This window comes from Wolffia australiana, chromosome 19, assembly GCF_029677425.1.
Source record: "Wolffia australiana isolate 7733 chromosome 19, ASM2967742v1".
Taxonomy (NCBI): Eukaryota; Viridiplantae; Streptophyta; class Magnoliopsida; order Alismatales; family Araceae; genus Wolffia; species Wolffia australiana.
The window spans coordinates 8236906-8263604 of NC_135853.1; the positions used below are offsets into that span (position 1 = coordinate 8236906).

General features: G+C 39.7%; 1 protein-coding gene across 1 annotated transcript; it reads right to left on the reverse strand.

The window, feature by feature from the left end:
• Nucleotides 1–109: 109 nt before the first annotated feature.
• On the reverse strand, nt 110–24617 carry TPR16 (Heat shock protein DnaJ with tetratricopeptide repeat-containing protein). Its single transcript, XM_078590936.1, has 11 exons — nt 21623–24617; nt 21276–21515; nt 18031–18160; nt 11751–11903; nt 11413–11654; nt 10869–10929; nt 9398–9604; nt 8722–8942; nt 8101–8179; nt 7899–8036; nt 110–750 (listed from the first exon to the last, which is right to left on the reverse strand). Exons 1-11 carry the CDS (start codon nt 24382–24384, stop codon nt 574–576), a joined length of 4410 nt encoding a protein of 1469 aa, XP_078447062.1. The 5' UTR covers nt 24385–24617; the 3' UTR covers nt 110–573.
• Between the last annotated feature and the right edge of the window lie 2082 nt (nt 24618–26699).

The window sequence follows — 26699 nt, forward strand, 5'->3', positions numbered from 1 at the left end:
GAAAAGTGGGACTATTTATGCTGATGTCAAGAATAAAACTCTTCTGGAAGCACATGTAAAACTCATAAACCTAGAAAACTCAAAGAAATAAAAATCTGAGACAAAGAAAAAGAATAATATCTTTTTTGAATAAAAGAAGAAGAATAAAATCTGAGACAATTTATACTCATATCTTTGGTAAATTTTCCTCAACACCGCATACGTCCATCAAATGAAGCAACCCATACAAATTATTAGAGAGAGAAAATTTATCACTCACCTGACATCTTGAGAGATCAAGAGAAACGGATCCAGAACCCTTGAAAAAATCTCTCATTCCAGCCATCAAAGATAATATAAAATCTTCATTCCCAGTGAAAATACTTCAGTCCAAGTGCTGTTTTGGACTCATTCATGGCAATTCCATTGAAAAATAGCTGATCTTCTCTGGCTCTGATCTTCTCTCTCTAACATTCCATTTTGTGGGATCTTGGCAGCTTTGCAGAGCAAAAACCCAGCTAAAAAATAGTCTCTGTTGCCTGCTAAGATCCATCTGTGGGTCAATACGACGAGCAAAATCGAACGATGAGGAATTCACAATCCAGAGTAGTATCTTCTTGTTCTATATGATGTTCCCGATGAACTTCGCCACCATTCGTCTCTCTCGTAACGGTCGGTGTTATGTTTATGATGAGGTTGATAATAACGGCGCTGGCCGGTTGTCGACTCTTTGACTGATCCAATGATTTCTACTTCGTCGTACTGCTGGCGCTGCCGGAAACAAAACAATGAGATGTCAGATTCGTCGAAAAGATTTGGATAATGATTTTTTTTTTGAAAACAAGATTTGGATAATGACAACCATGTATAATTAAAAAGTAGTTATATTTATCCCGATGTTGATTGTTGTGAATAGTTGGCTAAAGAAAATTCCAATCCATCTTAATTTTGATTTCAGAAAAAGGCTGTAGAAATTGAAGTACGTGAGATTCATGCAAATTGGATAAAAAATATATTAATACATCCCGTCAAGAAAATTGGATTAAAAAATATGCCAATTTGGGGTTGCTAGTTAATGCAGAGTATGAAAATTGAAGTATTTCATATTCATGCAACTAGAATATATTTATACAACTCGTCCATAAAATTTAACGAAATTCCGGGCTGCGAACTTTCTTCAATTGAAGTATATGAGATTCACGCAACTAGAAATATTATAGCATCTCGTCAAGAAAATTTGATAAAAAATGCCAATTCAGGGCTGCGATTATCCCCAAAGGATATGAAAGTTGAAGTGAGATTCATAGAACTAAGATATATACAATACATCTTGTCAAGAAAAAAAGACAAAAATATGCCAATGCAAATTCCAATCCATCTTAATTTTGATTTCAGAAAAAGGCTGTAGAAATTGAAGTACGTGAGATTCATGCAAATTGGACAAAAAATATATTAATACATTCCGTCAAGAAAATTGGATAAAATATGCCAATTTGGGGCTGATAGTTAATGCAGAGTATGTGTAAATTGAAGTATTTGATATTCATGCAACTAGAATATATTTATAAAACTCGTCCATAAAATTTAACGAAATTCTGGGCTGCGAAGTTTCTCCTATTGAAGTCTATGAGATTCAAGCAACTGGAAATATTATAGTATTTCGTCAAGAAAATTAGATAAAAAATGCCAATTCAGGGCTGCGATTATCCCCAGAGGATATGAAAGTTGAAGTGAGATTCATAGAACTAAAATATATTCAATACATCTTGTCAAGAAAAAAAGACAAAAATATGCCAATGCAGCCTACGATTTTCTACAAATTGGAAATTTACGTACGTGGAACCCAAAGTATGTGAGATTCACATAATTAAAATAAATTAACACAGCTTGTGGATAAAATTTGAACAACAAATATGTTAATCTGGCCAGCAATTTTCTCCCAATTAGGGTGAAATTGAATCATGCGGAAAACACATAAAACTACATCTCATCCAGTAAATTGGATACAAAACATGTAAATTTAGGGCTGTAATTTCATCCAAAACAGAGGAAGAAACTCCTCAAGTACTTAGTTTAACAAACATCCAAGACGAACCATTTTGAGACCTTCATCTTTCTTTTAGACAAGGTTCAGAATCGTTGAGGAAGATGGACAATTAAGATGATGATGAGGATGAATCGTCAATGTCATCTTCATACAAACTAAACAGCTCAATGTTGAATATTACCATCAAATTATGGTTTTCTGGTTAGATATAACACAGCTGTTGACTCAGTTCAGTCAACGTTTGGTCAATCTAATAGGATTGCAATAATAATTCGAGTATATTTTAAACATCACATGAAAACAGAGTGTCATCTGATACGGGTCTACCCCGTACTTACATGGAAAAAAGAAGAAAGAAAAGGAGAATCCCCACTGCCACGTCGGATCAACGACAGAGGGACCAGTAAAGAAGACCCTGCCTATAAATAAGGGAAAGGGAAGCATCAAAGCCACTTCTTGAAAGTCGTTGACAGTTCGGGGAGCGAGAGATACTCTCCTCCGTGGCAACGGGAGCGATCCGCCCTGTCGACAAACTCCTCTTCTATCTCCATTGTTTCTTGATTTCTCCTCCCTCTCCTTCTCCTGGATTTGGAGCTATGTGTATTGGAATTCATTCCTCTTGTGAACTCAGAAGCATCGTCAGTTAGGTAATTCTTCTTCTCGGTATTTTGGATTCGTATTCTTGAGAGACTGAGGAGCAAATCGATATCTTCCGACGGTAATCATATCAACTGGTATCAGAGCGGTTTGTTCCTTGGATATTTGCAATATTGTTATACAAATTTTTTCAAGATTGCCGTAACCAATCATGGAGGGTGAATTGAGCACTCTTGAATTTTAGGGACGCACCAACTGCGTTCTTGAGAGCATTATGGAGCAAATGTCGGACATCAGAGTACAGATGGTAGAAATGAAAGCGATCGCCTTGCCCAGGGCAGCAGTAATTCCTGAGCCAAGGCCTCCTCACGATCAGCCGGAAGATCGCCAAGAACAGGCCAGGGTAATCGCTGATCCTCTTTTCAAACGTGGCGACTTACCGATATTTCAAGGAGAGAATCCGGATGGTAGGATCAAGCGAGTCGAACGATTTTTTCATTTACATCCAATGCATGATACAGACAAAATGCATCTACTTTCTTTACATCTGGATGACGAGGCTCAGGACTGGTTCGAGTATGCTGAGTTGGAATTTGGTATGAGAACTTGGGGAGAATTTAAGGAGCATTTTTCTAGCAGATATAGTATTTGCCCTCGAAGACTTTATAAATCTTTAATCGAAATTCAGCAGACTGGTTTCGTCACTGAATACAGAGCTGTTTTTGAACGCCTTATTGCACAGATACATCACCTTCAAAGGGACGCCAAAGAGAATGCATATTTGAGTGGTCTAAAACCTGAAATTTGCAGGGAAGTTCTCAAGGCGAGGCCCTATGGACTGAAAGAGATTATGGATTTGTCTTTACAAGCCGAAATCAATCTTGGAATTCTATATACGGCATGGCAAAACAATCCATGCTATCCCACGTCATCCAATCCAGATATCAAGGGTAAGCGACCTGCACATGAGCCCCAGCCATCAGTATAATCAGCATTATGCACCTCCTCATAGCAAGGCATCCACTAGCAGGCAGCAACCTGCACATTCTCAGCAATCTTCAGACCGTAATGGTAGACGTCGAAACCTAAGACTGACAAAAAAAGAGTTCCAGCAATGCAAGGACAAAGGTTTGTGTTTTTATTGCAATGAACGTTTTGCTCCAGGGCATCGTTGCAAAAGGAATCTCAATCTAATTATGGTCCTGGAAGGGGACCAAGAGTCTCCAACTAATGAGGATGAAGTGGATTATATGCAGACTGATGAAACACCCATAAACACGGGATCTCTACTTACTGCTAAAATCGCATTCCATTTCTCTGAATCTGCTTCTCCAAATGGGTTGGTAAAGTTGTGGGGAAGCATTAAAGGGGTCAGAGTGAGAATATTAATCGATGGGGGGGCTACTCATAACTTCATCAACTCAGAACTGGTTACCACCTTATACCTGACAGTGTTTCAAGGACCCCCTTTTCATATACTTCTGGCAAATGGCGTGCTTCAGCAATCTGCAGGCATTTGTCTAAATGTCCCTATATATATGCAAGGCCTCCAAGTGACTCAAGATCTTATTCCTATTCCAATGCCGAACATGGATATCATACTCGGAGTACAGTGGCTGAAAACCCTTGAATGGTTTTACAGCAACTACAAGTTACTAAATCTTAAAATCTTATGGAATGGCAAGGTTCATACTCTCAGCACTGATTGAAATTTATTACCTCGTGGGGTCCTTGCCGACTTATCCGTCCAGGAATTTATAAGGAGCAAGCGCCAATTCCGAGAAATACATGAAGCTTGTAATCCCAACATACCACGGGTACACACTCTACAACTGACTCACCCTTTTCATAATTTTCAAACACTTTACTCCAGCGTCTTCACCCGATAGTTATTGCCTCCCTCCTAAACGCCCTATTGATCATCAAATTCACCTGATTCCCAACTATAAGCCTACCAACATCAGACCTTTCCGTTACTCCCATCTGCATAAAAATGAGTTGGAAAGGGTTATTCAGGAATTACTGGACTCACAATTCATTAGACCTTCGACCAGCCCCTTCTCCAGTCCGGCACTGATGATTCGGAAAAAGGATGGAGGATGGAGGATGGAGAATGTGCATTGATTACAGGGCCTTGAATAAGATAACCGTTCCCAACCGTTACCCAATACCAATTGTAGATGAACTGATGGAAGAATTACATTGGTCCTCCATCTTTACAAAGCTAGACCTGAAATCTGGGTATCACCAAATACGTATGTTTGACCCAGACGTACCAAAGACGGCTTTCAAGACTCACCAAGGGCACTACGAATTTACGGCGCTGCCTTTCAGGCTGACTAATGCACCCGCCACTTTTCAGGCCTTAATGAATTCTATTTTTCAGCCGTATTTAAGAAAGTTTGTATTGGTTTTCTTTGACGATATACTGATATATAGCCAGACGTCTGCTGAACACGAAGACCACCTACATGCAGTCTTCAAGGTTCTCCAGGCCAACCAATTATGGGTCAATTTGGCCAAGTGCCAAATAGCACAAAATCAAATAGATTAATTAGGGCATTGCATCTCCCAAAAGGGCGTATCCACCGACATCAACAAGATTGATTCTACCAGCAAATGGCCCATTCCGTCCTCAATAAAGCAATGAAGAGGATTTCTGGGACTTACGAATTACTAGAGAAGATTTGTTGTAAATTATGCCTCCAAGGCTCATCCTCTGACTTCCTTACTTAAAAAGAATGCCTTTTCATGGAGCGAGGAAGCCACCCTGGCTTTCAACCAACTCAAGCATGCTTTATCAACTACACCTATTTTAAAACTACCCGATTTCACCAAACCTTTTGTGGTAGAAACAGATGCATCAGGTGTGGGCATCGACGCAGTCCTCCTTCAAAATGGTCATCCTATTGCATACTTCAGTAAGGTTTTGTCTTCTCACACCAAATTGATGTCAGCTTATGAAAGAGAATTAATGGCCGTGGTCCTATCAGTAAGGAAGTGGAAGCATTACTTGTTATTTCAGAAATTTTATATACATACTGATCAGTTCAGCCTAAAATTTTTGAATGATCAATACAAAATTCCGCAACATTATCATAAATGGATTTCTAAGCACCTTGGTTTCAATTTTGAGATAAGGTATAAAGCTGGAAAGAACAATGTAGTAGCTGACTCACTGTCACGGTCCATGGAAGACGATCAGACAAGTTGCAACTCTATATCCACTACACACTGGCTAGATAAATCCACTCTTATCAAGGAATACTCAGAAGATTCCAAACTAAGTTCAATCAGACAGACTCTGGGCTCTCAAGAGGCAACGGTACCACATTACTCAATGCATCATGATCTTTTATTTTACAAACAAAAACTGGTGTTGCCCAAACACTCATCCCTGATCCCACTCATACTCCACGAGTTTCACAATGCCAAGGTGGGGGGGCATGGAGGATTCCAGAAAACTTACAAGAGAATTCTACAACAACTCTATTGGCAAGGAATGAAGAAAAAGATCAAAACCTATGTCTCTCAGTGCCAAACATGCCAGCAACATAAATCTTCTAATCTTACTCCTGGGGGTTTACTCCAACCCTTACCAATCCCACAACAAATATGGGAAGATATTTCACTTGATTTCATAGAATGGTTGCCATTATCACATGGTTATAATGTCATACTGGTAGTAGTGGACAGATTATCCAAGTATAGCCACTTCATGGCTATCAAACACCTTTTTACTGCACCTAGTATTGTTGATATCTTCATCAAGGAAATCATACGACTTCACAAAACAACAACATCATAATTAGCATCATCATCATCTGCATGATTACATTTTTTATTAGATATGAATGTTTTTCACGGAATTCCTCGTTCTATTGTATCGGACAGAGGCAGTGTGTTTACTAGTTCTTTCTGGAAGGAACTTCATAAACATCAAGGGACAACCTTAAAAATGAGCTCATCATACCACCCCGAGACTGATGGTCAAACGGAGGTCGCCAATAGGAGCCTCGAATGTTATCTCTGATATTTTTCATCAGAATGCCCCCGACAATGGACTAAGTGGTTACACTGGGCAGAATACAGCTACAATACGTCATATCACTCCTCTATTAAAATGACACCTTTCAGGGTTGTATATGGAAGAGACCCTCCTACTTTGATCAAATATGGTTCTTTCACATCCCCCATTGATTCCTTAGACCAAATGCTCCAAGAATGAGATGCAACCCTCTGTTCAATCAAATCTCATCTCTCAAAGGCACAAGATTATATGAAAAAGCAACATCACAAACATCGTCGAAATGTCCACTTCCAAGTGGGGGCGATTAAGTTTATGTCAAGCTCAGACCTTACAGAATGAAAACCTTGGCGCGGCTTCGTTCTGAGAAGCTGTCCCCCAAATATTTCGGTCCATACAAAATTCTACAAAAGATAGGACCAGTAGCATACAAACTAGATCTCCCTTCGACTTCAGCAATCCATCCGGTATTTCACGTCTCACATCTCCGCAGGGTCATAGGGGAAAATCACACGGTTTTACCAGTAACCACTAATATATCTGCTGATTGGGAATGGCAGGTTATTCCAGAGGCTATACTCTCATACAGGTTCAACCATGATTGCATGCAAGTCCTCGTGGAGTGGCGGAATCTACCAGTGTGAAGCAACATGGGAAGATGCTCCTACATTGGAAAAACAGTTTCCCAACTTCAAAATTGAGGACAATTTAGTCTTGGGAAAGGCGTGTCATCTGATACGGGTCTACCCCGTACTTACATGGAAAAAAGAAGAAAGAAAAGGAGAATCCCCACTGCCACGTCGGATCAACGACAGAGAGACCAGTAAAGAAGACCCTGCCTATAAATAAGGGAAAGGGAAGCATCAAAGCCACTTCTTGAAAGTCGTTGACAGTTCCGGGAGCGAGAGATACTCTCCTCCGTGGCAACGTGAGCGATCCGCCCTGTCGACAAACTCCTCTTCTATCTCCACTGTTTCTTGATTTCTCCTCCCTCTCCTTCTCCTGGATTTGGAGCTATGTGTATTGGAATTCATTCCTCTCGTGAACTCAGAAGCATCGTCAGTTAGGTAATTCTTCTTCTCGGTATTTTGGATTCGTATTCTTGAGATACTGAGGAGCAAATCGATATCTTCCGACGGGAATCATATCATCATCAGAAAAAGAACAAACAAAGGACGGTACACTGAGAAAAGTTCAAATGTATGAGATGAACTAAAAGAATAATTATAAACAAACAAAAAAGAATACCTTTGACGGATCAGAAAGAATCGCGTATGCCTCTCCAATCATCTTGAACAGCCGATCTGCATCTCCATGTACCTCATTAGCTACTTCTTTCCAGAGCTTCTCGTCAGTGTTCTCACTTCTAATCAAAAGCTGAGAAGCCTGCACCAAAAGACCATGATGAATTCCCACGATGAGAGTATGATGTAGATATTGAATAATTCACCTTATCTGGATGAAATTTCAGAGCAGCTTTTCGGTATGCCTTCTTGATTTCAGCCACATCACTTGATGCTTCTACTCCCCTGCGCAAAAAAAATATATAAAAGTTGATCATCGCTGAAAAATAAACAAATTTCCAATGTTCTATGAGGCTTTGAAATTTCCGTAAAATGTGCTCCTAAACAAATTGCGTTAAAAATTCTAATCAATGAGTATGGTTTTATGTCGCCGCAGAAAGGGACAAGAAGATGATGACAAATCATCATCATCCTCATCCTTCGTCTTCAACGAGAATACCATGACAAAAATGATTTTGTCATTGGCATCGTCTTTCATGCACTATTGAGGATGAATGAAGATGATAATTCATTATTGTTCTCTCTATGTTTTACTGTTTCCGATGATTAGGGCACTGATGACTCTTCCTCATCCTCATCCCTTGCCTGTGGCTAGGATGATGATAATGATGGCAATTTTATCATTGTCTGTGAACCCTATCAACAAGGTCAGGAAATAAAATTAAACTGAAGCAAACAGTAAATTTAAACTGTAAACCGAACAATCCATTATCAGGAGAAAAAAAATTAAACTGAAGCGAACAGTAAATGTTCTGGCAAAGACATACAAGATCTTGTACAAATCCAATCGGATTTCTTCTCTGGTTTTCTCTTCGACGTTTGAGAGCCGTAAGCGAGCTAATGGTAGATCATTTACATCGTTTGTAGGCCTGACACGGCCACCCTTATTTTCCTTTTTCTCAAGAAGAGAAATTAGTTTGCGAAGATCATTAGCGGACTGGACATAATCTCGTATCATCTCGTATAAGGTTGCTCTTCTGGAAATTGCCTGTATTAACACCGTGAAGAGCAGGGGAGACAAGGGTTAAAACCTAAATATATAAATGTGACAACATCATCACAAAAGAAAATATAAGTGGAAGATGCTACAAAGTGAAGCATAGGAGAGATTATGGCTAAAAACCAATTATTACTGCAAAATTATCATCAATCCAGCTTGTATTGCGCAGGAGACAATGATAAAAAACTGTTGGAGAAAAATATATTGTCTAAGTCAAGAAGTAGCACCATTGCTATCAGCTAAAGGCATAGTGAATGTTAACAAAAGCTAAAAACAAATGTAACCATACCATCATAAGGAAATTAAAAGCAGAAAATAAAATGGCTAGCCTGATCACAAGAACTGATTCAGCCAATACGGAGGAATAAATATGCAAGATTTTATCAGGAAAAATATAAGACTATTACTGGTAAATGGCAAATTTTTGGTTATGATGACATTACTTTGGGATACCCCGGATCAAGGGCGATTGCCAAACTGCAATCTGAAATCGCTTCTGTAATTTGGCCCAACGCCTGATAAGCAGCAGCCCGATTACAAAAGCATATCGCTGTGAATGGCCGTGATTCAATATTGTAATTCAATGCTGCTGTATAATGCTCGACGGCCTCTGAATGTTTCCCAGATTTGAAAGCCGCATTGCCAGCTTCCTGTAAAAACAGAACAGTCCCCTTAAATGTTAACGAACGGTAACATAAAAAAGAAAAAGCCAATCGTGAGACACTTCTCCATGGCAGTTAAATAAAAGAGAGATAATAATAAATTAAAGAATTTAAATTTTGTTTAAATTACAAAAACCATATATAAATTTCAAATATCATTTTTTCTACAAAGATCAAAGATAATTTTTTATTTGATCAAAAATCATTTTTTGATCAAAGATAATTGTCTTTGATCAAAGATCAAAGACAATGTTTTCAGAAAATCCGCAAGACAGCACAGCCTCATAAGTTTTGATATTTTTCATGGGTACTGGTACCAGATGCTTTCTGCTTTTTACACACATAATTGAATGAAACAAAAAAAAACGATCACTTTGCCGTTCATCCATTCAGACTCAAAATATGATAAGGAAAACAAAACTAAATGAAATCTCTTCAACGCAGTGTTGAATTTTAGCATGATAAACTTTGAAGTTGACTACTAATTGTTTCTACGTTCTCTGCAGACCACCTCCTTTCCTTTCATAATCCTCTATCCTCTCTTTTTGACAAGAATAAGCGTAGTATAGTAGAATTATCCCTGCTCAAGGGATGCACGTCTGTTTCTGAAGGCTTTAACTGGAGATGTATTCAGTGCATAACATGAAGAATAGTGAAAAAAATGAACCCGTAAACAGACCTGGATTGAAAATGTGGCGTAAAAGGCATCTATGAACTTATATGGTACTTAATCTTTCTAACACCTTCTGCAGGCCATATTCAAATTTCCCGGGCTAGATGGTAAAAATGTTCCTTTTTTATTTTTTTTTGAAAGAAATGTTCCATGTTTCATGTCATTGATAAAACAGAAATAACAGTCATCATGCCACAACCGAAGTTTGAGATATTTTTCTACTGTAAACTTATAATTCAACTATATTATCAAACCTCCTGGCTTTTCACTAACATGGAAGATTCCTGTATAACACGAATATTTACTTACAGAACACAATGTGATCAATGAAACAACAATTAGATGAGCCTAAACACCAATATTAACCCACTGCAACACAGCCTGAATGAAAAAACAAATAGTAGAACTCGTAAGCTACCGATGGTAGGGATAATCGTCCAGGTCTTATAGTTAAACAAAAAAACACCCCGCTACAGCAGGCAGGCTGGTTCCTCTCAAAACAGTCAACATGTAATGATATTAAACATGACATCACTAGATGGAGGCGAGTCCAACTAGATTAATGGACCAGAGTTTAACCTTAAGACGAAGTAGTTCGCTCACAATTGCAGAGAGCAACTCCCAAGAATCCGATTTCTTCCTGCAAATTAAACTCCGATTGTCAGGGGCAGATAAAGACTCTGACATCAAAATAAAGGCTCAGAAATTTTCTGGTAATTAGAAAACAGAACTCACAATAGAAGAGGGACAGATGGATCTATAACTCGTGTAGTCAGACATCAAGATAAAGTCTCATAAAATTTTGGTTAACTTGACACAAGAACTGGCAACGTAATGGGGACAAATGGATATATATCAGGAGTCTCAAGAAATTTGGTACAAATAAAAAGTACTGTTCACGGAATCGCAACTAATGGATCTATGTAAGGCGTAGTTGAAGAGTCAGACAACCAAAAATAATTGCATGAAATCAGACAACGATAAAAAAGAAATGGTGACGGAATAGGGACAAACGTATCCATATCGTTGTAGTAAAAAAGCCCGACATAAAAATAAAGTCCAAGAAAAATTGATGACAAGAAAAAAGCAATGCACATGGAATAGAAAAAAAATGAATCTCTACCGGTCAGCAACAGCTTTCACAATCGTACTGTCCTTAAGAATCACCAAAGCTTCATCGAGCTTTCCAAGATAAAAAAAGGCTCTGGACTTCAGATATGCACGCCAGACCGTGGCGCGTGACCCCACACTTCTAGAATGATTGTCATCTTTTTCTTCACTTCTAGGACTGAGCAAAGGACGATTCTTCTCCACAGATTCCAAACTCTCATCCAATAGCAGGATCAGGTCACTATAACGACGAAGCTGTTAAGAATGAAAAGATATCTACCTCGTTATTAATCTAATAAAAAAATGTGAAGAACCATTAATATGAAGGGAAAAGAAAATTAATTTACAGACCATCAAAAGAGCCTCTGCCTTCATTTGTACTAGGCTTTCAGAGTATGGGCTTATTAAAAGTGCATCAGAGAGTGTTTGTAGCGCAGCTGTAGCATCACTTGCCGTTCCTTTCTGTAGAAGAGAGGAAGCACGCTCCATGCAATCTGCAACTAGCTGCCAAATATGTCATATCCAAAGAGTCAAAATATGAAGTACTAGTAATGCAGAGCAAATAATTCTTAAAAAAAAGATAGATCCAAAAAATTTATTAGAAAAACTATACATAATGCCATTTTTTAAGAAAAGAGGAAGACCGCCAGAAATCAGTGATGAACCCAATGTTCAATAGATAATGTTAAACATCTAATTTCATCCTTTTCTATTTTGACACACATGTAAAAAGGTGGGCCATGAGTTATAAATGGCCCACCTATCTCTCTCCTACTTTCTCTTCCTTTTTCCTTTCTCTTTTCCTTCTTTTTCTTTCTTTTTTCTATCGCTCCCCAAAGAATGACCTTTTTGCCCCTCAAAATAGCCGTTGGGGCAACGGCTATATGACCGTTGCCCCCAACGGCTATCTTGAGAAAGGACTTAGCCTATAAAGGAAAGTCTTTCCCAACCTGTTTATATGTGAGTTTTTCCCTTTTTCTCTGTATCAAAAATCTCAATAAACTTCGTCTGCATCTTTCTCATTTGTCTCAAAAAGGCCTCATTTGTCCTATCTGTTCCCAAAGGCAGAATTCTCTGCATTCTTCACATGGTATCAGAGCAAGGTTGATTCATTCAACCTTCCCTGACGAAAGGAGCTCCATAGTCTGCAAGTCTACAAGTCTGCAAGCAAGTTCTATCATCATATGGGAAAAAAGGCTGCTTCCAGGAAAGTTTCCAAGCAGGCCAAAGCTTCTGCATACAGCTCGGAAGAAGAATCCTCTGCAGACGAAGTGCTTCATATATATGATTATACTAAGAACAGACTGGTCATACCAAATCTGGATCTTAAGTATGATGGTACAAACGGATATAGTTGGATGAAATTGACCGAAAGGTCACTGGTCGCCGCCTTCATGGGTGACCATCTTACTGATGATTCACCACCTACCGATAGGCTCAGATTGAAGCTTTGGCGCGCAGAAGAAGCATACATCACCAACTGGATGGTGAGAAATATGGAGGTAGAACAAAGAAATCAGTATTATCTAATGGATGTTGTTGCAGATATATGGAGGGAAATCCGTAAATCCTGTGCAGAAATGCAAAACGATTGGAGGGTGTATGACCTCCTTCTTCAAGTAAAGTTCATCCGGCAGAAGGAATTATCAGTAGCTTCATATGCGTCCCAACTCAAGGCAATATGGAGGGAAATTGATCAGCCATGGCCAGTCTCAACTCAGAATCTCAAGTACTGGCAAAGGAGATTAAAGTAAGAACACTTACCTTCCTCATGGGCTTAAATTCTGAATATGAAAGTCTCGATCCCAGCTAATCCATCGGAGAAATTCCTACATTGGAAGAAGCGATCTCGGAGGCAACAAGTGCCGATTGTAGAAAGAAGATCAAGCCGCCAGAAGGCCAAAAGCAACAATTATCGACTGAGCCCTCTGTCTCAGTAGCACATGCCGCTAAAAGAAGAGTCAAGAGAAAAATCGTCTAAGCACGTGTCTAAGGAAGCAACGGCACAGAACCCGTAGTCTGCGCCTACTGCACCAAGCCAGGACATCATATTAAGGAGTGCGGAAGCTGGCATGGAAGGAAGACCTCAAAAGAAAGGGTTATGGAACCCAGGAGCAAAGAATAAAGCCTCGTTGCATCCTCCAGCAGTCAAGTGGGAGAAGCACCAAAGAAAGAAGAAGGAGATATTCAAAAGCTCATAGCTGAAGAAGTCGAGAAAGTATTCAAGAAATTCAGCTCCGTCTCTCGCCCAATCAGGTGAATATAAAAGTATTGCATTTACTACATATGAAAATCTTCAACCAGAATCACATGGATGGATAGTAGATTCTGGAGCCACAGATCACATGTCACCTGATAAATCATGCTTTGAGGAATATAAAGTAATCGATGATAATCATGTTGTCTTTACTGCCAATGGTGGGATTCTAAAAGTGGCAGGAATTGGGAAAATAAAGATTAAAGATGTATTACTACAAAGTGCTCTTCATGTACCAGGACTTAAAGCCAACTTGTTGTCACTACAACGACTAGTGGGCGACACAGGTTGGAGATTTATATTTGACTCATCTAACTGTTTTTGTGTGAAAAGGAAACCGGCCAGAAGACTTTATCTGCTAGAAGACAAGGGGACTCCTGCTGAGTGGACGGACTAGAAGGACAGAGGACTCTGAAGATGGTTCTCAACACTCAGTCAAGAAACAGTATTCTCTTACTGCACAGGAGACTTGGACACCTTCCTTTCATCTTCTGAAACAAGTGTACCTGATTTGTTTAAAAACATTGATATCCAAAGATTGGTTTGTGAGTCTTGTCAATTTGCCAAGCATAGAAGATCTCATTTTTCAAGAACTGATCATAGGAAGAAATTTCCACTCGATATGGTTCATAGTGACGTTTGGGGTCCTTGTTCTACTACAGGAAGATCGCAGCACCGATGGTTTATAATCTTTGTGGATGATTACTCAAGATATTCCTGGATCTACCTGCTTAAACACAAATCAGAAGTCCCAACCGTGATCATCAGATTCATCGAGTTGATCAATAACCAGTTTGGGAAAAGGGTTAGAATACTTTGATCTGATAATGCAAGGGAGTATTTCAGTTCTGAAGTTAATCAATACATGAATGATCATGGAATTATCCATGAATCCTCATGTGTGAACACTCCTCAGCAAAATGGACTTGCTGAAAGAAAGATTGGGCACATTATGTCTTCAGCCAGATCTCTATTATTTCAAGGAAACTGCCCCAAGACTTATTGGAGTGATGCTGTGGCTACTGCTGTACATCTTATCAACCGAACTCCATCTAGAACCCTGTCATTACTGTCACCGATTGATCTATTAGCCTCAAGTCACCCAGAATTATCTCTTCATACAAATTTGGTTGCTAAAGTATTTGGGTGTGTAGCATATGTTTATTCCCACTTTGCAGGAAAATTGGACTCCAGAGCTTTCAAGTGCATTTTTGTGGGGTATTCATCTACTCAGAAAGGTTATGTGTGTTACCATCCTCTTACCAAGAAAACATTTGTTACCGCAGACGTGAAGTTTGATGAATACAGCATGTTCTACAATGAGGACATCGATCTGACTGTTATTTGGAAGTAAATGAAACAGGAACAGATTTAGATCACGGAAAATCTGGGATTTAATCCATCTGAAAATTCCTCTCCAGCTATGGATCGGCGGAAGCGGCTGAGGACAATCCAGAGTTAGATGGAGAACAAGAGTTTACTCAGATGGAGAGCGAGGAAGATACTCATGAAGACCTTTGGCACCAGCTAATCAAGGTTGATCTATTGCCATCAGCAAGGGTACTCGGAATGCCGCAGTAAGAAATTATATCCCATATGCAATTATGTGTCTTATGATCGTCTGTCCTCAGGTTACAGAAAGATTGTTCAGGTACTACTGACCACTGTCATTCCAAGAAATGTTCAAGAAGCTATGTCTCAAGCCGAATGGAAAACTGCTATGGATGACGAAATGTTGGCATTAAGGAAGAATGGTACATGGGATATGGGCCCACTCCCAGAAGGAAAGAAATTGGTTGGTAGCAGATGGGTATATATGATTAAATATAATTCAGATGGCTCTATTGCAAGGTATAAAGCTCGACTGGTGGCCAGAGGATATACCCAGTCTTATGGAATAGACTATCATGAGACATTCGCTCCAGTCGCCAAGCTGAATACAGTAAGATTAGTAATTGCACTTGCAGCCATGCATCAGTGGGATCTTCGCAATTTGATGTTAAAATGCATTCCTACATGGAGAACTGCAAGAAGAGGTATATATGGCTCCTCCCGGTTATCTATTGCATGAAAACTCATCATATGTGTGTCGCAAAGAAATCTCCGTATGGATTAAAGCAATCCCCAAGAGCATGGTTTGAGAAATTTTCATCTACTCTCATATCAGTTGGATACTCACAAAGTGAGGGTGATCATACCCTATTCTTCAAACATGGCCAAGACTCCAAACTGGCTATTTTAATCGTCTATGTTGATGATATTATCGTTACTGACAATGATATCAAGGAAATTGGAAATCTAAAACGTCATCTGACCAGCAACTTTGATATTAAATCTTTAGGTCAACTCACTTATTTTCTTGGTATTGAAGTAGCTTATTCCAGGATCGGCATTGTCCTATCTCAACACAAATGCGTCCTGGATCTACTCAAGGATACAGGTAAATTGGATTGTAAGCCAGTAAGCACTCCAGTGGATACAAATGTCAAACTTCAAGCCAAGCAGAGCGACAAGGGCGACCCCATCGATAAGACATCATTTCAGAGATTGATTGGCAGATTACTCTATCTAAACCACACAAGACCAGATATATCCTTTGCTGTGAACTCTTTAAGTCAGTATATGTCAGATCCACGACAGTCTCATCAGACAGCAGCTGACCGTATTCTCTCCTATTTGAAAGGACAATTGGGAAGGGTCTTCTATTTCAGGCAGGGGAGACCCTACGGTTAAAATCTTCACCGATTCAGATTATGCAAGCTCTCTGGATGATAGTCGATCTACATCTGGATACTGCAGTTTTTTGGGAAGAAATTTAATCACCTGGCGTAGCAAGAAGCAGCGGGAAGTCTCAATATCGAGTGCTGAAGCAGAACTCAGGGCTTTAAAGAAAGGTGTTTGCGAAGGAATGTGGCTTAACGATATTCTAACTGATTTAAAACTCATTCCTCCAAAGCCAATCATCTTATATTCTGACAGTCAATCAGCTATTGCTATGGCCAAGAACCCCGTGCATCATGATCGTACGAAGCATGCAAGAATTGACAGACACTACATCAAAGAGAAGATTAATTCTGGACTCATCAGTCCAGAATACATACCATCACCGCAACAGGTGGCTGACATTCTGACCAAAGGACTACCAGGAAGACAGTTTCAAGATTTGGCGTCCAAGTTGGGCATGATTAACATCTATGCCCAACTTGAGGGGGAGTGTTAAACATCTAATTTCATCCTTTTCTATTTTGACACACATGTAAAAAGGTGGGCCATGAGTTATAAATGGCCCACCTATCTCTCTCCTACTTTCTCTTCCTTTTTCCTTTCTCTTTTCCTTCTTTTTCTTTCTTTTTCTATCGCTCCCCAAAGAATGACCTTTTTGCCCCTTAAAATAGCCGTTGGGGCAACGGCTATATGACCGTTGCCCCCAACGGCTATCTTGAGAAAGGACTTAGCCTATAAAGGAAAATCTTTCCCAACCTGTTTATATGTGAGTTTTTCCCTTTTTCTCTGTATCAAAAATCTCAATAAACTTCGTCTGCATCTTTCTCATTTGTCTCAAAAAGGCCTCATTTGTCCTATCTGTTCCCAAAGGCAGAATTCTCTGCATTCTTCACAGATATATACACGATGCTAATAACATGTGAAATTATTGCGACTCTCAAATGGATTCCAAATGTACCATCTTTAACCGTGAATGATTAATAACACATTTTAACAAACCATAAGCAAATATGTTATGTTATCATTCATGATGATGACAAATATTGTGTTGTTCGAAGGAAAATAAGCAAATGTCCGTAGATATATACACGAAGCTAATAACATGTGAAATTATTGCGACACTAAATGTACACAAGTTCATAAGTTGTCATCGTGCCAAATCTTCATTTTACTCGGAACATCTAGGAGATCAAAATGTAAAACGGGAATTCTATTTGAATAACCAAATTCCACGACTCGTGGATTTCCATTTCAAGAATGGCAACAAGAAAAAACTAAATAAAGACCGGATAGCATAATAAAATTGTGAAAATAGGCAAACAAAGGATAACTAACATTTTACAACACATAAAATGTAAGAGAGTAATGCCCAAACTCTTAAGCATACACTGAGCAAAAAACATTCAGCAGAATACAAAAGGATATTTATTGAGTTCAAGAGAAAGTAATTCTCCTGCATTCTACACATATAACATAAATAGGATGCCGAAAAAAATCTTTCAAACCGATAAATAAATTCTTAAGAGGATCTTTCAAGTTATTGAAACATACCCAAATAATCCATCATGCTATTATTTATGAGGTTCGTCAGACATCACAACAGAGGCACTAGAAGACATTTTAAAAGCTTCATACGATAAGCACACATACCTTGACTTTCTGTAGACCATCAGAAGCTTCAAAAACAAATTTCTGATCTGGAGACGAACCACGTCCTCCATCCAAACACCTTTTGAAGCGATTGCATGCATCTTCAGTTTCCCCAAGAAGCAGATGACAACTGAGACGAAAAGAAATCAAACCAAGATATTTTCAGAAATCCAGTCCGTTGAAATACTAGAGAATTTCTACATGAATAACATATAAATTATATTATAGCTAACATAGCTATAATAAATGAAAATAACATAGCTATACTAAATTTATATAACAGATGAAAATAACATAGCAAACATCGAGGATTAGAAATACCGGGAAGATGGCTATAAATTCTTCATCAAATTTTAGACGACTGTAGAGAGTGACATGGATAGATCATATTATAAATTTCAAAATAGAAAGAATTTAAGGAAATCACAAATAAAAAGAAGCCATAAGAAAACAGACAAAGGCAGGGTCATTAAGTGATTGGACCCCAACGACAGGAAAAGTGAATTAATATTTATTACAAGAGTACCGGACAAATACAAGTATAAATAGAATCTGACTAAGGGCGAGAGGATTTGATCATTTGGAGTTATGATCTGAGCAAGAGTGCGCACTCGAGTTGGGCACAAATGTGTTCGCCCGTCCAATTTCGGGCAACCGATATCTGATATCCGTACTAAATGGGGGCAGCTTTCAGATACCGGATATCAAATATCTGACTGATATCGAATATCCATCAGATAACAGATATCAGAACAGATATTGTCTGCCTCCTGACATGGCAGATGCCTGTACCAGATACTGAATCTGATATCCGATATCGGATCTCAAAGCCCATACCGAAAATCGGTATCCGGATATTGACTTAAAAAGCAACATAATGTCCCATACGGAAAAATATTAAGTTTAGAATAGTATAAATACCTCTGAACATATCTGAGTTGAAATAAACCCTAAGCTCTACCATATGGGAACTGCTAAATGAAGGATTGGCCTATATTGGGCTCGGCATTTAGTTAAGACTGGCCCACTTTGAACTGCGCTAGACTAAGTACAACAAAAATCTTGTGAAATTTTAATTGTACAACCTTTCAGAAAATTTAGAAATGCTCAAGCATACCATTTAAAAAGCTCCCAAAGCTTAGATTTGCATTATAAATTATTTAAAATAAATTCTATTCACATGACAGGTATCGAAAAAACCAATAACTGAACATCAATATCTGATATTGTCATCCAACCCTTGAGAAAAAGACAGATGCTGGTATCAGGACGGATAATGGTATCGGATATCATATTGTTGCAACCGATATCCAATATCATCATCCAGTATCCAGATATCAGTATAAACAGATATCGGATAGCCCATTTCCATAATCCTGTTGAGCATCCATTCCCATATTGTCATCTGATATCGGGCTTGGGACGGCAAACACAAGGCAAAAAGGTCAACAGCCTTTTCTGATTCCAGGGGCATTTTAATCTTTGCAATTCACTTTAAACATGTATCCCTCTTCATTGGAGGGCAGCATATGAAGTTAGAATTCGGTATTTCCCTTTGGTAACTACTATCTAACCCCAGCGATGTCCACTCGGTCAGATCTCTACCCCACCAGAGATGCCCACTCTGCCACTCCTCCTCCGCCCCCATCCACCTCAGCGTCCTCCATCCCAATAAGGCCCTCCTCTTCTTCTTCCTTCACAATATGTTCCTCTATCTTCCTGTCATCATTGGATTTCTTCTATCTTCTACTTTATCTGTCTCTACCTCCCCCACTAAGAACCCTCCACATATATCTATACCAAGATCTCAATCAGTATCCTTCAACCTAGTCATTGATCCTGTTTCCTCTTTCTTTTCTACCCTATTCTTAATCTCAAATTCTTACGTCTACTTTTCTCTCGCTCTTCCCTCAATCTCCCTTGTTAAGAACTAGGAGTAAGAATCTACGATCCTAAGAAAAAGCATGAGAATAGGGTTGATATTGTTATAGCGTATCACATGATACACTGCACGTGATATGCCCAACTAGCCGTCATTACGGTTCCTGTATATAATGTCGTAAAAGAAGTAATGAAAAATATCCTTTTTTTGGTTGTCTTTCTCATTGCCCTAATGGTTCTTCTTCTTCTCTTGTTTTCTCTCATCGAGAACTTGGCAGATATTTTAACCAGATCATGCATATAGTTTGCCATACATTGAAAACTAGATAAATTTTGTGTTCTGGAGATTTGTGTAGCATGTGAGTCTCACGTGCTACCCAATGTGACCCTATACTAGCGGTCATTTCTGACATTGTATATTGGGTTGTGACTAATCCAGCCCAATACTCTCCTGTATATATCTATGGCATTTGGAATATTAAAATGAATCATTTTGATCTTTCCCAGTCATTTATCTTCTTCTTTGATCCAGCGCTCAACTCACACTTTGAAATCAAGGTCATGATGGTCAAAAGAATGTTCAAGTCTCATGAAGTGATGCTTCCAACCAATAAAGCAAAAAGGAATATTCAGTTCCCAATAAATGGTCACAGAACTTCAGGGGTTGTTACTATGAGAACAGCAAGATTGGGGCGCGTATTGGCAGGCAATATTCAATAAAAGAATTTTAATTTGCAGAAACAGGCCTTGTGAACACTCAACCAAGATAATCAAGTTTCTTGATTTTCGTCAATTTTTCTTGCCGATGACAAATAAGACGTGGTCGTTCTGTTCTTTTTGTGCGAATTTGTGCGAATTGTTCGTTCTGTACAGTTTTCCGAACAGAACAAAAACAAATTCAAACAGAACATCGCACAGAACCGTGTGCAGTTCTTCTGTTTGCTTTGTGCGAATTTTGTTCTAGTTTTGTGCGAATGTGCGAATTTGTGTGAATGTGCGAATTTTGTTCGTTTAAAAAAAAAAGAACAGAATAAAGAACAAGGCCTGTGCGGTTCTTTTGTGCGAATTTTTTGTTTGTTTCAAACGAACAGAACAGAACAACCATGTCTAATGACAATTCCCAACTGATTTTTCAGGCAAATATACGTCAATAATTAGAACTCAACTGCAAACAAATATGTGAAGTCCATGCCTGCATTGGATTGCACGCATGATAAAATCAATGATTTATCTAATCAACTAAGTTCACACTTTTTTCTAACCACAATCTTTCATAAAAGTGAAACAAAAATCCAGCAGAGCCAGGCACTGAGTTATAATCATAGAAACAAATGGAAGCCTATCAATCTTATCAAGAAGCTAACCTTGCAGTGCGAAGCTGAGCCCTTAGGAAACCAGGATCAATTTCTGTAGCCATCACACAATCAGAAAGCGCTCCTCTAACTCTCCCATTAGACATTCGGGCAGCAGCCCGGTTGCTATAGCAAAGCATTAAGGTCCTCTTGCAGGCTACAGAATTTTCATGAGGGGCTGCCAATTTTACCCCCCGTGTGTAGTACTCCTCGGCCTTGCTCAAATCTCCATTAGCATAAGCCTGGTTTCCCCTGGTCGTGAAAAAAAATGAGAACTGGATGGTAAGAAACAAAATTACCACGGAAATGAGGCTAAATTTTTTGATAAAATAGAGGGAGAAATGCAAACATAGGGTTACCTAAGCCGCCATTTCTCGCAAGCTTCCTGAGCAGTAGCCGCAGAAGCCGATGACGAAACACCCCCCTTGACCATAGGTGTCCTGTTTGACTCATGTTCTTGTCTCTGCATTGATGTTGGCACTTCTGTGTGGACCTTTTTTCCCTCAAAGTTTGAATACGTGAATAAGTTAGCATTCGGATCTAAGTTGGAGACTGAGTCATTCCCTCTGGCTTTTGCCCTGAATTTTCTCCTGTGACCATGAGTTGAAGATGAAGAGGGAGCTTGGGCAGACGATGAAGCAGTAAAGCTGAAACCGGAATCACCGAATCCTTCTTTCAAAAATTCTAAGCTCGAGACCCTTGCCACCTCATCAGCCAGGTCATTGGAAGAATATGAATTATTTCTGCTATTTAATGGACGGCTTGAATCTCTGGAATGCTCTTCATGTGACGAACCCTCAACATGGCACGGAGAAAAATCCATGGGCGAACAGCCACCATGAGCATCCAACTCAGGTTTCCTTTCTGAACTCTTCTCCCTGGAAGTTTCCTTCAGTCTTCCCCTCCTTTTTCGAGCTTGTACGTGACTACTAGCTTCTTTCTTCACATTAACTCTCCCACCTAGGAAAGATGTTGATGAAGAAAACACCAAATGGCCGTCATCCTTCTTTGTGGTAAACCCAGGGAAAACTGAATCATGAACCGCTGTCTGAAAGACAGGGCAAAACGATGACGCTGTTTGCTCTCTGATTGGGTTGCCCAAATTAACAAGAGGATCAGACGATTCTTCATTCTGGGAGAAGGATTTTTTGTCAAAAATAGATGGCTTAGTGTAACTAGGATTACGTCCAGAGACTCCTGCTTCAGAAAACCTAAAATCAAACCCCAGTAGCTCATCTGGGGTTTCCTCATATCTGTCTATACTAGGGTCTTTGCTTTCCTTTGTTTTGCTTCCAAAGACAAAAAACCCATTCGATGAATGATTCTCATCAGATTGGGCGCAGGAACAATTTCTGCCTTCGGAAGAGAAAGAGCTGTTTGCTGAGACATAATCACTAGCATCGGTTTTTGATGGATTATTATTGTCACTTGCATCAGTAGAGAAACTACCGCACGGTATTGGCTCACTAGAAGAAGTCCCACGATCCGAAAAAGAAGCTCCATTGGAAGAACCAGCAGCAGAAACAAAAGGATCAGAGCGTTCGGATTTGTCTCCAAACACAAATACCCCTCCAGGGTTTTCATTAATCGATGAACCAGAAGCACCTTTGAAAGAACTAAAGGAAAACCCTGAACTTGTTTTCTTTGACATTTTATCATCGCTGGGTTCTGTAATCTTGAGTTTTTGAATCTCTTCCGGAAGCGTTCCAGAAAAACTTCCATTGAAACAATCACTATCTCTCTGATTAGGAATAAAGCTATTCTCAGAAGAGTTTCCAAATGCAAAATCGTTTTTATTAATGGAAATACCTTCGCCTTTACTTGGACGGAGATGATGCCGTGCATTTTCATGAGAATTCACTGCCTCTACAGTCTTGGTTTCCTCAAACGTGGAAGCTTCCGTCAGATTTTCTTCAGAAAATGATCCACTAGCACCTTTTCTAGCCAAAAAGTCAAAATCCATGCCACCAGAAGTCGTAGGGTCTGCAATCTTCATTTTTTGAATTTCCTCCGGTAGTTTTTTGACATTATCATCAGACCCATCAGAGGTATTTGAAAATCCAAAACCATTTTCATTCCTGAACTTGCAATCATTCTTACCACTTTCAGGTATATCCACACCACCCTTATGAAAATTCACAGAATTGATCCCCTCAGACCGATTATGCCCATTTGCATTATGAAGACCGGCTCCTTTACTACTCCCAAAGGTGAAAGTAAAGGCTTTATTTTCTTCCTCACGAGAGCAATTACAGGGCACCTCGATCTTCAGCTTCCTCATTTCTTCAGGAAGCACGGAAGCCGCCTGATCTTCATGATGAGAATGCTTTGCCTTTCCTTGAAATTCAAACATAGATGCTTTTGGGGTAGTATTTACTCTCGGATTATGATTTCCTGCCGTTGAAAACCTGTCCTTGGTGTTCTTTACATCCCCCGGCATGGTTTCTGAAGGAAAATCCTTTAGATTCAGCTGCCTTAAATATGAAGGAAGCTTATCTTCTGAGCTAATACCAGAATCTACTCTCTCTGTTGAGCCGCTTCTAAAGATGAAGGATTGATTTGCCTGAATATTTTCACCAAAGGAACCAGAAATCCCCACTGAACTATCACCGAAAGAACCAAACTTATGATCCCCACCCACAGATCTCTGACTTTTATCCGCAGTATCAGGGTATTTGACGTTCATCTTCTGGAACCTCTCGGGTAGTTTCTCAGCAGCAATACTCGCAGACCCACCCTTTCCCCATTGATCAGAATTTTTCTGCGCAGAACTCCCCCCGAAAACAAAAACATTCGGACTAATCCCAGAAGAAGACTCTGTTCCTTGAGATGAACAATCTTTCTTCAAAAACGAGTCGCCAGGTCCAAAACCCCGAGGATTTTGGCCCACACTAGAGGAGTAAATACCCCCCTTCACAGGGATTTCGACCCCAGAAAACGATTCATTTTCCTGAGAACTCCACCAATTATTCTCCGAAGATACCTTGCTAGAAGAACTTCCACCAGGCCTCACCCTGGGAGACTGCAAATGCCGTCTGACCTTAACCAATCTCGGTCTGGATAGCCCCGAAGGTTGCTCCCCGCGCATAGACCGTCCATAATCGAGCATAGAAGGATCCATACCCCGAAACTTCGCCTTTTTCTAGGGTTTCCGTGGCGAAAGGGCGCGAGAGTTGCAGAATCAACCGCAGCGCGTGATCGAAAGCTCGTTGAAATCGCAATCGCGGCAGAAATCAAGAAAAACAGACGATCGAGAGTGGAGATTACGATAGAAATGGCTGAAAAGCTTCAATCTCGATCGACGATCTCCGTCGGATCGTCTCCTTCGCCATCTCCTCCTGCCTTCGCTGCCCCCTCTCTGAACAGAAGAACTAGCACGGATTCCTTTTATAATTTGAAAATATTCGTTCTTCTCGTTTTCACCTCTAAATCCTTAAATTTGCTTTTATGCCCGTGTCAATCGGAACTGGACGAATTTCGCGTTAACCGTGGTCTTCACGTCCCGTTTCGCTCTGTGCCGTTCGTCTCAGGCCTTATCCGTCGTCCGTCTCCGACACTGATGGCGGGATGACGGTGACGGCTTTCGTCATCATTCGGACATTGTGCCTCGACAAGGCTTTCGAGAAATAGTTGGGTTTTTTGGGGGGTGAAAGTGCAAAAATGCAAAACAAGAAGTCGGTGAAGGGGTATCGTGGCGCGATTCAGGAGCTCTCAAGTGCTGACGTGGCACTATGCAGTGGCATGAAGAGTTTGCTTCTAAAGGAAGTCAGTTACATCATCACATGAAAAATAATCTTACATTCATTTCAAGGGGATTATCTAATTATTTACTTTAAAGTGATTGGCTTTATCAAAAAAAAAATTACTTGATTAATTTTTATACCATTTGCACTGATTGTAAGTGGGGTAGTCTAGGGTTTGGGATTGGCTTTTTAAATTTTCTTGTGTAATGTATATTCCATACACACTTCAATGTAAGTGGGGTACTCTTGGGTTTGGGGATATCTGATTATATAATTCAAAGTTTTTGGTTTTTTTTTCTTTGAATAATTCGTGTATCATGTGCACTTGAATGTTCAAAGTGGTGCCGTATAGGTTTTGAGGATAAGCCCAAATTGGCTGGTTTATGTTACATTTGAGTAATCAGAACATCGAAGATCGTGTTCAAAGATTTCCTTTGCTGAGTTGGTCTATCAGTTGATAAGTCCCCAAGTAGATTGACCAAGAGTGAAAAAAATCAATAGGTAGAGTCTATGAGCGTGTTAGATCTTATTGGTGATTAGTAAAGTTGTTTTTTCATTGAGGCCATCAAAAAATATGGAACTAGGAAACTCCAAAATCTTTATTGTTCTTTCTTAAACTTTGCTCATGTTTTACAATATGACATGGACATTTCTCATAGTTACAGCTCTATGATACTTCCCTTTAATCTCCATTGAACATCACATTTATTGATATATCTGCCAACATGAAACATGTTAACATCAGGAAATGTATGGATAATTCCCAAACAATGTCATTAATAATAAAATATCAATAAATTTAGAGGCACGGGAATTGCGCGTAGGAAACACAAGGGCGCGCATGTGCATTGTGGGGATGGCGTGCGCATGCCACATTCACTACGTGCGCGGGACACGGGGCAAGAGACTTCTGCCAAGGGACTAATACATTGGCGCACAGAGAGCGCCGAGATACCATATGTAAAATACCATACGTGATTGTGGGACGCGTGGCGCTCCCGCGAGTAGTGCTAGGCGCACAACGCGCAGTTTGGGGAGCCGAACACGGTGGCACCTACATAGATCGCGCACAATGGTGTCAGCGCGGCTGTTGGTGGCGCGGGGAGTGTCAAGGCCATTGGGTTCTAGAGGCCTAGATCTGGATGAACAAATGGAAACATTCCACAACGGAAGACTTGAACGGAATCAAAACGGCATCGATAAAATCATTGAATGAAGTACCTTTGTACGGATCGCATCTGTGATTTCTTGGATCCCAGAGAGAGACGAGTCAAGCTGCTCAAGTGTGCAGCCTCTAGACGTATCCACGTGATCCTTGGCACGTCGAATCTCTTCCTCATTGACGAGCCATGTTCAATCTCCATCGTAGTCGTTATGTCGTCTTGATCACATCGGGGATGGAGAGGGGGTGTGGGGAGATGTGAGAAGAAGGGGAAAAGCCCCTGAACAATTCTGTCATGGGTGAATTTCATTCAGGGCCTTCTCTTATTTATACTAAGTGGGTATTTTTCATAAAAACTCCCAAAACTTAAGTTTATCTTCCGACATCCAAAAGACCATTTGTGTGTGACTCTCTAGGCCCATGTATTAATCTAGTTAACGACTCTAGAGGCCCAATAAACTTTATTGGCCTTCCAAATTAATTAATTATATCATCAATAGATTAATTAATATCAGATTGATTTAACCCATT